The following is a 17,434-nucleotide window of genomic DNA, read 5'->3' as shown; positions in this document are numbered from 1 at the left end:
AACAAAATAAGCGTCGTAGCGTCCGGCATTGTGAGCTATAAACGTGCAACCCGGAAACTTACCGTCGGCAAAAAATCGCACAAAGTCAACCTTTTTGATACAGTTGCTGCTGTGCACAAACTTACATGGTGATTTGTGGCACCAAACATTTGTTGCTTTTTTGATGCATTATGTATATACTGTCATATGTCGTCTCTAACATCATTGTTTAATTCTGTACCAAAGGTGCTAGTGCATACCGGCTCTTGTTACCTTACAGTGTCTCATACTGAATGTATAAGTGTGGACACGGTTGTTTCTGTTTCCAACAAATCCCCTGAGTGCGGGATTGTGGAAAACTGTATTCACATACACGTTCGATCTTTCATGAATATTGAGGGACATATCTTTTAATGTATCAGAAGCAAAAGTTACGTCTTAAATACTCCAGATCACTATTCACTTCTTTTTTCCTGATTTATGCGAGTGATCAAATATATGGTTATCTTTTTTGGGTTTTTTTCGAGTGCCAGCCATCCCCTGCTAGGGGAAGGCTGTGTGATAGTGTTCAGGAGAACCCCTTCTTAGGGAAGACAGCAAGGACATAGTCTTGACTGAGAAATTTCCATATATATTCCCCAGCTAGAGCACCTTTAGCTCTGCTGGACGAAGAAGCAGAATCTACAGACTAACTCTAGAGTTCCAGAAAGGAAGCATTCCCTGAGAACCCATCTGTGAGAGAAGTCCAGTTCCTAGAAGAAGCCTATTCCTCAGCTAGTCTGTCCCCACATAGAAAAAGGTACCAAGTCAGTGCAGAAGATTAATTCCTGCCACAGTTACAGAGCTAGAAACCTGCGCTTATCCTGCAAGCTCCACATAGAGAGCAGAAGTGTACATTCCTGCCAAATATTGCCTACACCTGCTGGGACCAAGAGACCAAAGCTGTATACTTTTTGGATGCAAGTTATTTCAAGTAAAGCAACATTTGAACTTCATCTAAAGGTCTGGACATCATTTATTCTGCAAAGTTCCTCTATTACTCCTACTATCACTACACTTAAATTTATTGCAAGTGAGCCAGGAGCCAGGAGTCCGGCCGTACCCAGGTAGGAGACACCGTGACACAACTACCACAATACTACAGAGACATTAAGTGCCATTATCCCACTCTGGCATTCCTAACCTGGGACATGCGTTATAACAACTTGAAAGGGCCCTGGGATAGTACCCTGTGCACGCTGCATTTGGCGTCACAATAAATACAGAATATTATCCACCCTTACCTGGCCACTGTAATTGTGCCACTCTGTTGCCTCCTGATGATGCTGCTAACAACTCCACACTCTGTCATTGTGCCACTCTGTGGCCTCCTCATGCTGCTGCCACCTCCACATTCTGTCGTCATGCAACTCTATGGTCACCTCATGCTGCCGCCACCTCCAGACTGTCATTATGCCACTTTGTGGCCTCCTGATGATGCTGCTGCCACCTCCACACTCTGTCATTGTGCCACCCTTTGGCCTCCTCATGCTGCTGCCACCTCTACACTCTGTAATTGTGCCACCCTGTGGCCTCCTCCTGATGCTGCTGCAGCAGCCACCTCACCACTATGTCATAGGGCCACTCTGTGGACTTCTCATGCTGTTCCCTCCCTCCCCACTTCATGACTGGGCCACTATTTAGCCTTTTTGGCTTGGCTGACATCTTTTATTTGACCTTTTTCTGATCTGTCAGAAGGAAGGTAAAATAAGACACACAACGGATCCTCTCTGTGTAGCATCTGTAAGGCCTGTATGGTCCCATCAGAATTGGCTTGTGATTTGGTATCCAAAAGCAGGAGTGGTTACAAAACACAGAAGACATTAGCAATACTGATGAATTACTGACAAAATGCTGATCAAGTAAAGGTGGATGCTCCACAGACAGGATCCGTTTATTGTGGGTGGTTATTCTGATGGATCAGAGAAAGGGAAAAATAATCAGTGATGTCAACACAAACTTACTGCTGACACCCTATCCACTCTATTATAAAAAAAGAATATGGCTGCACACCATTATACATACAAATAATAAAGCTTATAAATGGGGGTCATTCTAAATCAAAGTGGTACAATACCTACTGTAAATGAGTCAAAGGAAGCTCTTAGCGCACATATTTGATCAAACGTGTGTCGGGCCCATCTACCAGGCATCAAGGTGTCTTCCGCAGATGGGTCCCTAACACTAGTATACTGCCTCTCTTTGGACTTACCTAAGCCTACAATGTTCAGAGCAGTGTAAGAACCAGCTACATACAGTTGCAAGAAAAAGTATGTGAATCCTTTGGAATTATATGGATTTCTGCACAAATTGGTCATAAAATGTGATCTGATCTTCATCTAAATCACAACAATAGACAATCACAGTCTGCTTAAACTAATAACACACAAAGAATTAAATGTTACCATGTTTTTATTGAACACACTAAGGGGGCTAAGAAATGGGGGTCATTCTAAATCAAAGTGGTATGATACCTACTATAAATGAGTCAATGGAAGCTCTTAGCGCACATATTTGATCAAACGTGTGTCGGGCCCATCTACCAGGCCTCTGTTGGGGGCTCTACTTGTTTAAGTGTTTAATAGAACAGGTTCTGTAGACATACTGTATGTGGAATCATCTGACGACGGTGTAAAAGGAGCGCACTTCTTCTTGGCGCTAATATTGACCTTTAAGGCTGAGTTCATACTAGAATTATTTGGTCAGCTTTGCCCAAATAAGTGAAGTTTGCAGTGATTCTAAGGCCCTTTGCAGAGGAGCGTGAGCGGATTAGGTCCGGATGCATTTCGGATGCGTTTAGTGAAAAATGTGCGATTTCGCAAGCAAATTCATTCAGTTTTGCCTGAGATTGCATTCAGTTGTTTAGTTTTTATCGCACGGCTGCAATGTGCATTGATGCGTTTTTCAGATGCGTGATAAAAAACTGAAGATTTTCAAACCACATCTCTTATCAACCATCCGTGAAAAACTGATTTTCACGCAGCCCCATTCACTTCTATTGGGCCAGCGTTGCGTGAAAAACACAGAATATAGAACATACTGCGATTTTCACGCAAAGCACAAGTGATGCGTGAAAACCAACTCTCATGTACACAGACCCATTGAATGGGTCCGAATTCAGTGCGGGTGCAATGCGTTCGCATCACGCATTGCACCCGCATGGAATAATCGCTTGTGTGAAATAGGCATAAAAGCGATGCATGTCATCTGCATTTCATACTGACTAACAGTATTTCACTATCAAAGCAGACTATGCATGTTACTGCAAGGCACAGTGTTCTACACCACTATAAAGTAAAATAATATGGTTGCATAAGTGTGCACACCCTTAGGTCCCTTTCACACGAGCGAGTTTTCCGCGCGGGTGCAATGTGTGACGTGAACGCATATCACCCGCACTGAATCCTGACCCATTCATTTCAATGGGTCTGTGTACATGAGCGTTGTTTTTCACGCATCAGTTCTGCGTTGCGTGAAAATCGCAGCATGTTCTATATTCTGCGTTTTTCACGCAGCCCTGGCCCCATAGAAGTGAATAGGGCTGCGTGAAAAACGCATTGCATCCGCAAGCAAGTGCGGGTGCGATGCGTTTTTCACTGATGGTTGCTGAAAGATGTTGTTTGTAAACATTCAGTTTTTTATAACGCGCATGAAAAACGCATCAAAACGCATTGCACCCGCGCGGAAAAAACTGAACAACTAAACGCAACCGCAGACAAAACTGACTGAACTTGCTTGCAAAATAGTGCGAGTTTCACTGAACGCACTCTGAACGCATCCGGCCCCAATCCGCAACACCCGTGTGAAACCAGCCTTAGGCCTCTTTCACACGACCGTTTTTTTTTTCCATTTTGTGGGCCGTTTTTTGCGTTCCGTATACGGTCTGTATACGGAACCATTCATTTCAATGGTTCCGCAAAAAAAACGGAATGTACTCCGTATGCATTCCGTTTCCGTATTTCCGTTTTTTCCGTTCCGTTAAAAGATAGAACATGTCCTATTATTGCCCGCAAATCACGTTCCGTGGCTCCATTCAAGTCAATGGGTCCGCAAAAAAAACGGAACACATATGGAAATGCATCCGTATGTCTTCCGTATCCGTTCCATTTTTTGCAGGGCCATCTATTGAAAATGTTATGCCCAGCCCAATTTTTTCTATGAAATTACTGTATACTGTATATGCCATACGGAAAAACGGAACGGAAAAACGGAACGGAAACGGAAACACAACGGAAACAAAAAACGGAACAACGGATCCATTTAAAACGGACCGCAAAACACTGAAAAAGCCATACGGTCATGTGAAAGAGGCCTTAAACTAATACTTTGTTGAAGCACTTTTTTGATTTTATTACACCACTCAGTCTTTTTGGGTATGAGTCTATCAGCATGGCACATTTTGACTTGGCAAGATTTGCCTACTCTTCTTTGCAAAAAAACTCCAAATCTGTCAGATTGTGAGGGCATCTCCTGTGCACAGCCCTCTTCAGATCACCCCACAGATTTTCAATCGGATTCAGGTCTGGGCTCTGGCTGGGCCATTCCAAAACTTTAATCTTCTTCTGGTGAAGCCATTCCTTTGTTAATTTGGATGTATGCTTTGGGTCGTTGTCATGCTGAAAGATGAAGTTCCTCTTCATGTTCAGCTTTCTAGCAGAAGCATGAAGGTTTTGTGCCAATATTGACTGGTATTTGGAACTGTTCAAGAAAAAATGATGCGTAGTACTAGAAGACTGGCACACTCAACACATGGGACCATATGGGTTAGTGCAAATCACAAAATTTATTGTACTTATACATAAAAGAGTAAAAGAATAAAAGATAAATTTATAAACAATTGGATATAAATAATATCACTAGATTACTATTTAAAAGGTTCCGCACAGTATTGTACTTATTGTAGCATGATATCATAAAGCATATATTTCAACATCTTATGTCATACATTGATCCTCATATTAATCTAATGGTCATTGCAAGAGAAATATAACCATTCGTAAATAAGTTCCTGTGTTTCTTACAGGTCAATGTTAGCGTCAGGTATAAAGAAACATGCAGAGGCCAAAGATTCAACTTTTACACCGTTGTCAGCTGATTCCACATAGATTTCAACAGAACGTGTTCTGTTACATCCTGATACAAGTAAGTAGTGCCTACATAGCCGAGTGGACAGGGCATCAGCAGCAGTAAGTTTGTGCTGAAGTCACTGTTTAGTTTGCCCTTCTTCTCATCTGTCATAAAAACAACCCCAATGAAAAAAAATAATAAAAATAAAAGGATTCTGTCTTTTGAGCATCCGCCTCACATGGTCAGCATTTGGTCAGTAATCCATTAATATTGCTGAGGCCAAAAAACAAAAAACAAAAATAGAGATGACACGTGATTCGAAAGTTTGCATCTTGTACTCACTCCTGCTTTTGGCTTCCAATTCATGAGAGTATCCTCATTCAAAATAGGGACTGTGTGATACAGGCCTTATGGCTACTCCAAAGACAGAATCCGTTGTATTTCTTATTTTTCCGTACTTCTGGCAGATCAGAAAAGGGTACAATAAATGGTGATCTCAACAAGGCCAAACAGGGAAAATGGTGGTACCGTCATAGAGTGGGGAGGGTGGCAACCGCATGAGAGGTCAACAAAGTGGCCCAGTTACATTATTGGGGGGTGGCAACCACATAAGGCGTCAACACAGTGGCCCAGTGACACAGTGGTGAGGTGACAACCACATGAGGAGTCAACATAGTAACCCAGTTACACAGTGTTCAAGTGGCAGCCGCAAGAGCAGTCAACACAGTGGCCCAGTTACAGAGTGGTGACGGTTGCAACCACATAAGGAGTTAACAAAGTGGCCCAGTCACAGAGTCTGAGGTTGGGAATTGCATGAGAAATCGCATAAGGAGTCAACATAGTGGTCAGTCACAGAGTGGTGAGGGTGGGAATCGCATGAGGCTTGATGAAAAATTCCCACACCACTGAGTATGGCATTTTCACCCCACCAACCCATGCTGACTGTCTTCTTTCCAGACAGGTAGGCTCCTGAGTAGCAGGTGATCTACTCAGGGCACATTTGGCTACAGATCTCACACAGCTGCCAGCCTGCTGATTCACGGCCACGCTACCACCCTGATGGCACAGGCGCTGCCTCATGCACAAGCTGACACACTTCTCCTGATGATGATGAAGCCCCCTCTTCAACCAGATTCCACGTGCGATCGGCTACATCATCATCCACTACTGTCTGCACGTCACTATCACCCTCACCAGTCTCAGGGCCACGTGCCTGACTGCCATTTTTTGTCACTTCAACTCCCCAAATTTTTCTTATAAAACATGATCAAAAAGTTACACACTTCAAATTAGTATCACTGAAAAGTACAGATTGCCCAGCAAAAAATGAGCCCTCACACAGCTCTGTACACATTACTACAAAACAGTTATAGGGGCCAGAATATGGTGATGAAAAAAAACATGTTTTTGCAAGGTGTTTCATTTTATTTTCAGTATTAAAACATATAAAAAAAATTATGCAAGTATGGTGTAACGGAATACAAAGGGAATGCTCCAAACTCTGAACGGAACCTCACGAATAGCTGCTTGCAGACTAATAGGAAACGCACCCAAGCGGCTTACACTCCTAGCAATCAGTCTCTAACAGCATACAGTGAATCCCCCAAGAACGAGACGAGGCTCCGTGTTGAGGGTCAAGCAGTGGACAGGCAGAGCTGTGTGTTTATTGTTCTTATATAACATTGTTACACATTAGTACCACCCCCAGGGTTTTGTAAAAACAACCAATAAACACGTACAATACAGTAAAACACTCCCATATAAAATACTCCCCTCTGCCTGTGATACAATTACCTTACACAATGGGTTGATGTAATTATCACAGGCAGGAGAATACACAATATCTTCTGTCCTGGAGACAACCGAGGAGTAATTCAATTATCTTTCAGGACAAAGGGAAATCGCCAATACACACGTGGAGACAATAGGACAGACATCACTATTCAAATATACAATGTCCCAACCATTACAGTAACATAGACATTTAACATATTCAAAAATGGCACGAATTAGACGAGGGGTTCAAAAGTTAGTAAAAGTCTTTTGTGAACAAAGGAAGCATGGCTTTTCTGCCCAAAACCAGTTTTTACAGAGTTAGGCTGTGTGAGATAATTGGCTTAACTGGGTGTGGTAAGCCAACTAGGTACAGAAAATACCTCTATTCACAACAGCAAAACTACACAAAAATACATAACTCCTATCAACCTGAAAAGAACCCCCTCATTCAACTTATCCCCAGATAAGCATGGTAGGCATCCTCCAGCCATAGCTCCTGCCATACCCGGTGCTCTAGTCCCTTCACCCATTCCTCCAGGGTCTGCTCTCCCAGGAAGGGCATACGCAGGGCCACTTGCTTCTGCAATCGCTGCTCTTCACTGGGGAGACTCTCGCCTCGCTGGTATTGTACATTATCTAGGGCCTGATACCAGATGCCTTTCCTTAATGCATCCTGGCCATCCAGGTCTTCCTCATTGTACTCCACTGCTGGTTCCATTCTGGTGCTGTCAGGGTCGCTGCACTAGGACATGCGTTGCCCTCAAATTGTAAAATCCATGGAATGGTGTCTCCTGTAGCTGTCCCTCTGGCTGTGGGAATGATCCCACCGCTTGCCACCAACTGTAACGGAATACAAGGTAATGCTCCAAACTCCGAACGGAACCTAATGAATAGCTGCTAGCAGACTAATAGGAAACGCACCCAAGCGGCTTACACTCCTAGCAATCAGTCTCTAACAGCATACAGTGAATCCCCCAAGAACGAGACGAGGGTCCGTGTTGAGGGTCAAGCAGTGGACAGGCAGAGCTGTGTGTTTATTGTTCTTATATAACATTGTTACACATTAGTACCACCCCAGGGTTTTGTAAAAACAACCAATAAACACGTACAATACAGTAAAACACTCCCATATAAAATACTCCCCTCTGCCTGTGATACAATTACCTTACTCAATGGGTTGATGTAATTATCACAGGCAGGAGAATACACAATGTCTTCTGTCCTGGAGACAACCGAGGAGTAATTCAATTATCTTTCAGGACAAAGGGAAATCGCCAATACACACGTGGAGACAATAGGACAGACATCACTATTCAAATATACAATGTCCCAACCATTACAGTAACATAGACATTTAACATATTCAAAAATGGCACGAATTAGACGAGGGGTTCAAAAGTTAGTAAAAGTCTTTTGTGAACAAAGGAAGCATGGCTTTTCTGCCCAAAACCAGTTTTTACAGAGTTAGGCTGTGTGAGATAATTGGCTTAACTGGGTGTGGTAAGCCAACTAGGTACAGAAAATACCTCTATTCACAACAGCAAAACTACACAAAAATACATAACTCCTATCAACCTGAAAAGAACCCCCTCATTCAACTTATCCCCAGATGGCTTGGATCTGAGCGTTCAATATATCCAAACAGCGCTCAGATGCCACAAACACAGTCAAATCGCCATGGGGTTTAAGTTTAGCATGGGCTGATGAGAGGGCCCATAATCCTGGGGCAAGAGGCTGGCAACCAGGCTTCTCCACCACCCAGTGGCGAGGTTGGTTTTGCCACATATGGTATCGTTGTAATCGTACTGACCTGGAGAATAAGGGTAACAGGTAAATTTAATCGCATATTCCCATTTGGAATTTTTTTTATGCTTCCCACTAAATTGTATGCAACCATAAATGGTGTCTTTAGAAAGTACAACTTGTCTCAGAACAAATAAGCCATCATAAGGCTATGTGAACAGAAAATCCCTGTTCTATTAAAATATAAAACCTATTTATCCCATATGGCAAATGAATAAAGGTGGAAAAAGTTTAAAATTGCTGATTGGCCATTTTTGGGTCACCACCTCCCACAAAAGATTGAATAAAAAGTGAACAAAATGTCAGCAGAATCTGTCAGAGAAACTTTTTTTTTTATTATTCGCTTTATTGAACACACAAAGCAAATAATAATGACAGTCTCAGTACATAATCCAATATTAATTATACATCTTTGACATCCATAAGAAGTGTACATATGACATGTGCATTACAATGTGAATAAAAAAAAAACTGTAAACACCTGTGCTGTATCTGCATATTTGTGCCGTTATATCGAGCAAAAGGTCCACTTAACAAGTACAAATGAGACTTCATAGACATTATATACCATTCCTAGCTGATCCAATTCGCTACTTTCTATTCCACCCACACTTCTGATTCGCCGCTGTTCAGCTTGTTCTGCACTTAATGCCTCAGTCAGCCCATGGGCTGAGTAAGCATTTCTCGGAGATGCGCACCATACCTTTTGAAATTTAGGAATGCAGCCCCTAGTTTTAAAAACTATGTTCTCATATGGTATGATTGAATTGACTAGCTGTTTCCACTGTGCTAAGGTGGGTGATCTGTCACCCATCCATCTCATAGCGATCGCCTTCCGCGCCAGGAACAATGCTTCCCTCAGGAATATCCTAACATAATGTGAGTAAATAGTCTCATCCAATATTCCGAAAAGACAAATCTTCGGGTGTATAGGTACTGCACAGCCTAGGAGATCAGTGAGCAACTTGATTACCTCTTCCCAGAATGTATGTATATAGGGGCATGCCCATATAAGATGCCAAAAGTCAGCATCCACTGACACACATCTGTGACACTCCGAGTGGGTAAGCCTACCCATCCTATTTAGCCTTAGCGGGGTCAGACAGAGAAACACTCTTACATATAAGATGCAAGTTCATCGAAAATTATTATGTTTTGTTTGTAACATTTACATTCACATATTTTAATAAATTCTACATACCTTTTCATACCATGATTGAAGAGGTGTATTATTAAACAATTCCTCAAATCTCAGAGGCAGTATATGGACATTATCAAAAGACGAGAGAGCCGGAAAAAGATTCCTGGTTCTGTTCATATCTTCATCTGTTTCTATATCATGCAGCCCCTTCATAAAGTAGAGTATTGGTCGATCATGATACACTCGAGCTGCTGATTCAATTGCACATAAGACCAAGGATGGTGGTTCCATTCTGTCTGTTGTTTCTAAAAAAAGGATTCCATTTCCACCACTGAGTATATTTGTGAGATTTATGTTAATGCCATTTGGGGGATGAACAGGCATATCAGATGAATCACTCATATAAATTTCTTTTTGATGTGATCTGCTGACTGTTTTCATGACAAATCCTACCATTGCACACATAAAAAGTAAACAAGCGATCTTCAGGACTTTCAACATGTCTTGATATTATGTGAACAAGCCTAAAAGATAAGAGAAACAGACTAGTTAAGTTGTGTGATTTGTATACTGTATTACAATGTGTACATTATTACAACAATCTATAAAAAAAATACAAGGAACTCAAGTTGTTCAGAGAAGCAGGGCCCCAATGCAAAATCTGCATCAGGGCCCCATTTCTCATGTATTTTTAAGGACCATAATTGAGTAACCAAGAGATTTGACCACAAGGTAGAAAAGTGACAAGACAACTGTAACTAGTTATGCTCCCATAGACTTCTATTATGACGGAATGCAAAATGAAAGGTCTCTAAAGTATCCCTTTTGCATTATGTCTTAAGTATTATGTTATTTTCAAATATTACCATGTTATAATGGAAAATAATGACATGTACGTAATTTCTGTCCGGGACCTAAAGACCCATGACGCACATGTACTTCATGGTGATCGGGCGGTTGCAGGAGCTGTGCCCGCCCGATCAGCGGCAGGGGTCTGGCAGTCACTGATAGCTGGACCCCTGCTGCATGCACTTGCATCAGTGAAATCACTGATGATGGCGCATTAACCCTTGATGTGCCGCAGTCAGCGCTGACCGCGGCACGTGCGATGTCGGGCGGGGATCAAAGCTGCCATCGTGTCTGTTGTGACGGGGACCCAATAGCAGGGAAGGCAGAGCCTCTGAGATCCAGCCCCCTGAATCTCACAGGCAGGAAGCTGTATGTGTAACGCACACTGTATTACACTTACAGCCAATGCATTCCAATACAGAAGTATTGGAATGCATTGTAAAGGGGATCAGACCCCCAAAAGTTGAAGTCCCAAAGTGGGACAAAAAATAAAGTGAAATAAAAGTTAAAAAAAAAAAAAGACATTTTCCCCCCAAAAAATGTTAACGTTTCAAGTAAAAAAAAAAAAAAAGACATTTTCCCCAAATAAAGTAATAAAAAAAATTGCAAAAAATAGGAAAAAAAAAAGAAAAGCAGACATATTAGGTATCGCCGCATCCGTATCGACTGGCTCTATAAACATATCACATGAACTAACCCCTCAGATGAACACTGTAAAAAAAAGAAAAAAAAACTGTGCTAAATAAACAATTTTTTTGTCACCTTACATCACTAAAAGTTCACACCAAGCGATCAAAAAAGCATATGCCCCCCAAAATAGTATCAATCTAGCCATCACATCATACTGAAAAAAATTAGCCCCTACCTAATACAATCGCCCAAAAAATAAAAAATAAACTATGGCTCTCAGACTATGGAGACACTAAAATTATATATTTTTTTGTTTCAAAAATGATATTATTGTGTAAAACTAAAAAAGTTAACATATTAGGTATCCCTGCATCAGTAAGAACCTGCTCTATAAAAATACCACATGACCGAACCCCTCAGGTTAACACTGTAATTTAAAAAAAAATATAAACAGTGTCAAAAAAGCCATTTTTTGTCACCTTACATCACAAAAAGTGTAATAGCAAGCGATCAAAAAGTCATATCCACACCAAAATAGTGGAAATCAAACCGTCACTTCATCCAGCAAAAAATGAGCCCCCAAATAAGACAGTCACCCAAATAATAAAAAAATAAACTATGCCTTTTAGAATGTGGAGATAATAAATAAAATATTTATTATGTAAAACTGAAACAAAAAAACAAAAGTAGTAGTCATATTTGGTATTCGCTAATGTTTTCAGTAAACCCTCCTGATGAAGCATTAGCGAAACGTGCGTCGAGGACTACGCCAGACAGAGACAGCCCGCCAGTGTGGCCAGCCCCCCCCTCCCTCCCCTGTAGTTAACTCATTGGTGGCCAGTGCGGCCGGCCCCCCCCTCCCCTGTAGTTAACTCATTGGTGGCCAGTGGGCCCCCCTCTCCCCTGTAGTTAACACATTGGTGGCCAGTGGCCCCCCCCTCCCCTGTAGTTAACTCATTGGTGGCCAGTGGGCCCCCCCTCCCTCCCCTGTAGTTAACTCGTTGGGGGCCAGTGGGCCTTCTCCCCTCCCTCCCCCTCCTAATTAAAATCTCCCCCCTATCATTGGTGGCAGCGGAGAGTACCGATCGGAGTCCCAGTTTAATCGCTGGGGCTCCGATCGGTAACCATGGCAACCAGGACGCTACTGCAGTCCCGGTTGCCATGGTTACTTAGCAATTTGTAGAACCATTATACTTACCTGCGAGCTGCGATGTTTGCGTCCGGCCGGGAGCTCCTCATGTCCGTGGATCCTCCAAAAATCAAGGAAGACCCACGGACGAAAAAACGGTCACAGATCACGGAAAAAAACGGAACCCCGTTTTGCGGACCGCAAAAAAATATGGTCGTGTGCATGAGGCCATACACAGTGTTCCCACACTGAGATTGTGGGCTCAACAGTGATTTTCTACCAGTTGGTAGCGGTGTTATTGTGGACTGCCCCTGCAGGCACTCTGTATGGTCTCTACAAATATGTATTTGTTTGTATGTTTTTATGTCACAATAAAGATTTAATTTTATTGGGTATCATATAGTACCGGTTCTCTTTTGTTGGTATACCCCTCAAGGTATTCAAAACTGATTTTACAAACTTTGTTAACCCGTTAGGTGTTCCACAAGAGTTAATGGCAAATGGAGATGAAATGTCAGAATTTCTATTTATTACCCTGATTCTATGTAAACTACAGAATCAGGATAATAAATATTGAGTTTTGTTTGGCTGTTAACCCTTGCTTTATTACTGGAAAAAATTGATTAAAATGAACAATTTGCCAAAAAATAGAAATTCTGAAATGTCATCTCCATTTGCCATTAACTCTTGTGGAACACCTAAAGGGTTAACAAAGTTTGTAAAATGAGTTTTGAATACCGTGAGGGGTGCAGTTTCTTAAATGGGGTCACTTTTTTGAGTTTCTACTCTAGGGGTGCATCAGGGGGGCTTCAAATGGGACATGGAGTCAAAAAACCAGTCCAGCAAAATCTGCCTTCCAAAAACCATATGGCATTACTTTCCTTCTGCGCCCTGCCGTGTGCCCGTACAGCAGTTTAAGACCACATATGGGGATTTTCTGTAAACTACAGAATCAGGGCAATAAATATTGAGTTTTGTTTCACTGTTAACCCTTGCTTTGTTAGTGAAAAAAAAAATGATTAAAATGGAAAATCTGCCAAAAAAGTGAAATTCTGAAATTTCATCTCCATTTTCCATTAATTCTTGTGGAACACCTAAAGGGTTAACAATGTTTGTAAAGTCAGTTTTGAATACCTTGAGGGTGTAGTTTCTAAAATGGGGTCATTTTTTTGTGGTTTCTATTATGTAAGCCTCACAAAGTGACTTCAGACCTGAACTGGTCCTTAAAAAGTGGGTTTGGGAAATTTTCAAAAACTTCTAAGCCTTCTAACATCCCCAAAAAAGAAAATGTAATTTACAAAATGATCCAAACATGAAGTAGACATATGGGGAATGTAAATTAATAACTATTTTTGGAGGTATTACTATATATTCTAAAAGTCGAGAAATTGAAATTTGGAAATTTTCCAAAATGTTTGGTAAATTTGGTATTTTTTTATAAATAAAAATGAAACTTTTTGACTCAATTTTACCACTGTCATGAAGTACGGTACAATATGTGACGAGAAAACAATCTCAGAATGGCCTGGATAAGTAAAAGCGTTTTAAAGTTATCACCACATAAAGTGACACATGTCAGATTTGCAAAAAATGTCCGTGTCCTTAAGGTGAAATATGGCAGGGTCCATAAGGGGTTAATTCATAAGTTGCCTAAACCCCGAACATGGACTGTAGTGAAAAAGTTTACAGTTCGGGTTCGCTCATCCCTATTCTTAACCAACTCTACTAATGGCTTAAGAATCTTTCCAAATGAAGGTAGCAGTACTTTTCAACCTGTGTCAGCATGGTTCGGGCACATAGCAACTGGTTAGCTCTGGTGGCTTTCTCTCTCTCTGTCTTTCCCTCTCTCTTTCTCTCTCTGATACATGATTAGTAAATCATTGCTGTTTTCTTTCTGAAACAGTGCCTCACCTGTCCATAGATTGTGCCTGGTATTTCAACTAAACACCTTTAACGTGACTAGGACTAATTGCATTATCCAACAAAATCTGTGGACAGGTGTGGCTCCGTTTTTGGAATAAAGAAGCCATATTTATTTTAATCTATTTTTTCTAGTAACAAAGCAAGGGTTAACAGCCAAACAAAACTCAATATTTATTACCCTAATTCTGTAGTTTACAGAAACATCCCATTTGTGATCGTGAATCGCTGTATGGGCACACAGTAGGGTGAAGAAAGAAGGGAGCGCCATGTGGTTTTTGGAGGGCAGATTTCACTGGGAAAATTTTATGTTGCCATGTCACATTGGTGGCAGTTTTGATGGTACTATTTTAGGGTACATATGATTTTTGTTTACTTCATATTATACTTTTTTTGAGGCAAGGTAACAAAAAAATAGCTGTTTTGGCACCATTTTTATTTTTTGTTATTTACAATGTTCATCTGACAGGTTAGATCATGTGGTATTTTTATAGAGCAGGTTGTTACTGATGCAACAATACCAAATATGACTTGAAAAAAATAATTTTTTAGTGTCTCCATAATCTGGGGGGCATATTTTTTTTTACATTTTTTGGGCGATTGTCTTAGCTAGGGTCTTTTTGATTGCTTGGTGTTGCACTCTTTGTGATGTAAGATGACAAAAAAATGATTGTTTTTGCACAGTTTTTATTTGGTGAATCATGTGGTGGATTATGTGATATTTTTATAGAGCCGTTTGTTATGGATGTTGCAATACCTAATATGTCTGGTTTTCCTTTTTTTTTTTTTTTTTTTACAATTTTATATTTTATTTTGGGATTTTTTTTTTACTTGAAACTTTTTTTTTGTATGAAAAAAACTTTTTTTTTTTACATTTTTTTTTTTAACTTTTTTTTTTTGTTCCACTCTGGGACTTTAACTTCATGTGTCTGATCCCCTCTGTATTGTAATGCACTGGCTGCTAGCTTTTATGCTGACAGCCTGCTTGTGAGACCCAGCCTAAGGGCTAGATATCACAGGCTTCTGTAGAAGGCAAGCCCCGATGCCTATGGAAGGCATCGGGCTGCCTTCTCTGCCATCGGGTCCCCGTCACTGCAGCGTCCGATGGGGATGCAGAGGTCACCCGTACTCTCCACGAACCCTCTGCATGCCACAGTCAGCTTTGACAGCGGCATACAAGGGGTTAACCGATGACAGCATATGCAGCAGGGGCCCGGATGTCAGCGACTTCCTGTTCTGTGCTGCTGATCGGGCGGGTGCAGCTCCTGCACCCGCTCGATCAGCCTGCCATACATGTACGGCGCTGGTTTTTAAAGGGGTTGTCCCACGAAAAATATTCGACAGTTTTTAGACTGGCACCTGGATCTGCATACTTTTGTAATTACATGTAATTAAAAATTTGGTATAGCTACTGAGTTATTTAATTAAATGTTTCTGTATAGTTCCACTTAATTTCTAATTTCTTTGACTGACTCATTAAGAACGCCGCACATGCTCAGTTTCATATTTCAACTGCCTCTTAACCACCTCAGCTCCCCTAGCTTAAACACCCTTAATGACCAGACCACTTTTTACAATTCTGCACTACACTACTTTCACGGTTTATTGCTCGGTCATACAACTTACCACCCAAATGAATTTTACCTCCTTTTCTTCTCACTAATAGAGCTTTCATTTGGTGGTATTTCATTGCTGGTGACATTTTAACTTTTTTTGTTATTAATCGAAATTGACCGAAATTTTAGCAAAAAAATAGACATTTTTCATTTTCAGTTGAAAATTTTTTCAAATAAAACTACATTTCTATATAAATTTTTCTCTAAATTTATTGTTATACATGTCTTTGATAAAAAAAATGCAATAAGTGTATATTTATAGCGTTTACAAACTATGGTACAAAAATGTGAATTTACGCATTTTGAAGCAGCTCTGACTTTCTGAGCACCTGTCATGTTTCCTGAGGTTCTACAATGCCCAGACAGTAAAAACACCCCACAAATGACCCCATTTCGGAAAGTAGACACCCTAAGGTATTCGCTGATGGGCATAGTTAGTTCATAAAAGTTTTTATTTTTTGTCACAAGTTAGCAGAAAATGATGATTTTTTTTTTTTTTTCTTGCAAAGTCTAATATTCCACTAACTTGTGACAAAAAATAAAAACTTCCATGTACTCACTATGCCCATCACGAAATACCTTGGGGTGTCTTCTTTCCAAAATGGGGTCACTTGTGGGGTATTTATACTGCCCTGGCATTTTAGGGGCCCTAAAGCGTAAGAAGAAGTCTGGAATCCAAATGCCTAAAAAATGCCCTGTGAAATCCTAAAGGTGCTCTTTAGAATTTGGGCACCTAGGCTGCAAAAAATTGTCACACATGTGGTATTGCAGTACTCAGAAGAAGTAGGGCAATGTGTTTTGGGGTGTATTTTTACATATACCCATGCTGGGTGAGAGAAATATCTCTCTAAAAGTCAACTTTTCCCATTTTTTTTTATACAAAGTTGTCATTTTAGAGAGATATTTCTCTCACCCAGCATGGGTATATGTAAAAAGACACCCCAAAACACATTGCCCAACTTCTCCTGAGTACGGCGATACCACATGTGTGACACTTTTTTGCAGCCTAGGTGCGCAAAGGGGCCCAAATTCTAAAGAGCACCTTTAGGATTTCACAGGGCATTTTTATGCATTTGGATTCCAAATTACTTTTCACGCTTTAGGTCCCCTAAAATGCCAGGGCAGTATAAATACCCCACATGTGACCCCATTTAGGAAAGAAGACACCCCAAGGTATTCCGTAAGGGGCATGGCGAGTTCCTAGAAATTTTATTTTTTTGGTACAAGTTAGCGGAAAATTATGATTTTTTATTTATTTTTTCTTACAAAGTCTCGTATTCCACTAACTTGTGACAAAAAATAAAATTTTACATGAACTCACTATACCCCTAACGGAATACCTTGGGGTGTCTTCTTTCCAAAATGGGGTAACTTGTGGGGTATTTATACTGCCCTGGTATTTTAGGGGCCCTAAAGCGTGAGAAGAAGTCTGGAATCCAAAAACACTTTGCCCTACTTCTCCTGAGTACGGCGATACCACATGTG

At 40.9% G+C, this 17,434-nt stretch overlaps 1 protein-coding gene across 1 annotated transcript in view; it reads right to left on the bottom strand.

The window, feature by feature from the left end:
• LOC120999965 (alpha-1,4-N-acetylglucosaminyltransferase-like) overlaps positions 1-17,434 on the bottom strand; it is a 144,615-nt gene that overhangs the window by 44,433 nt on the left and 82,748 nt on the right. The window contains exon 2 of the mRNA XM_040430998.1: positions 9,866-10,329. Coding sequence (XP_040286932.1) covers positions 9,866-10,306 — 441 coding nt within the window. The 5' untranslated portion in view covers positions 10,307-10,329. The remainder of the gene's footprint in view (positions 1-9,865; positions 10,330-17,434) is intronic.

Source organism: Bufo bufo, chromosome 4 (assembly GCF_905171765.1).
Source record: "Bufo bufo chromosome 4, aBufBuf1.1, whole genome shotgun sequence".
Lineage (NCBI taxonomy): Eukaryota > Metazoa > Chordata > Amphibia > Anura > Bufonidae > Bufo > Bufo bufo.
The sequence above is the reverse complement of the archived record's forward strand: the minus strand, read 5'-3'. Positions and strand labels throughout refer to the sequence as shown.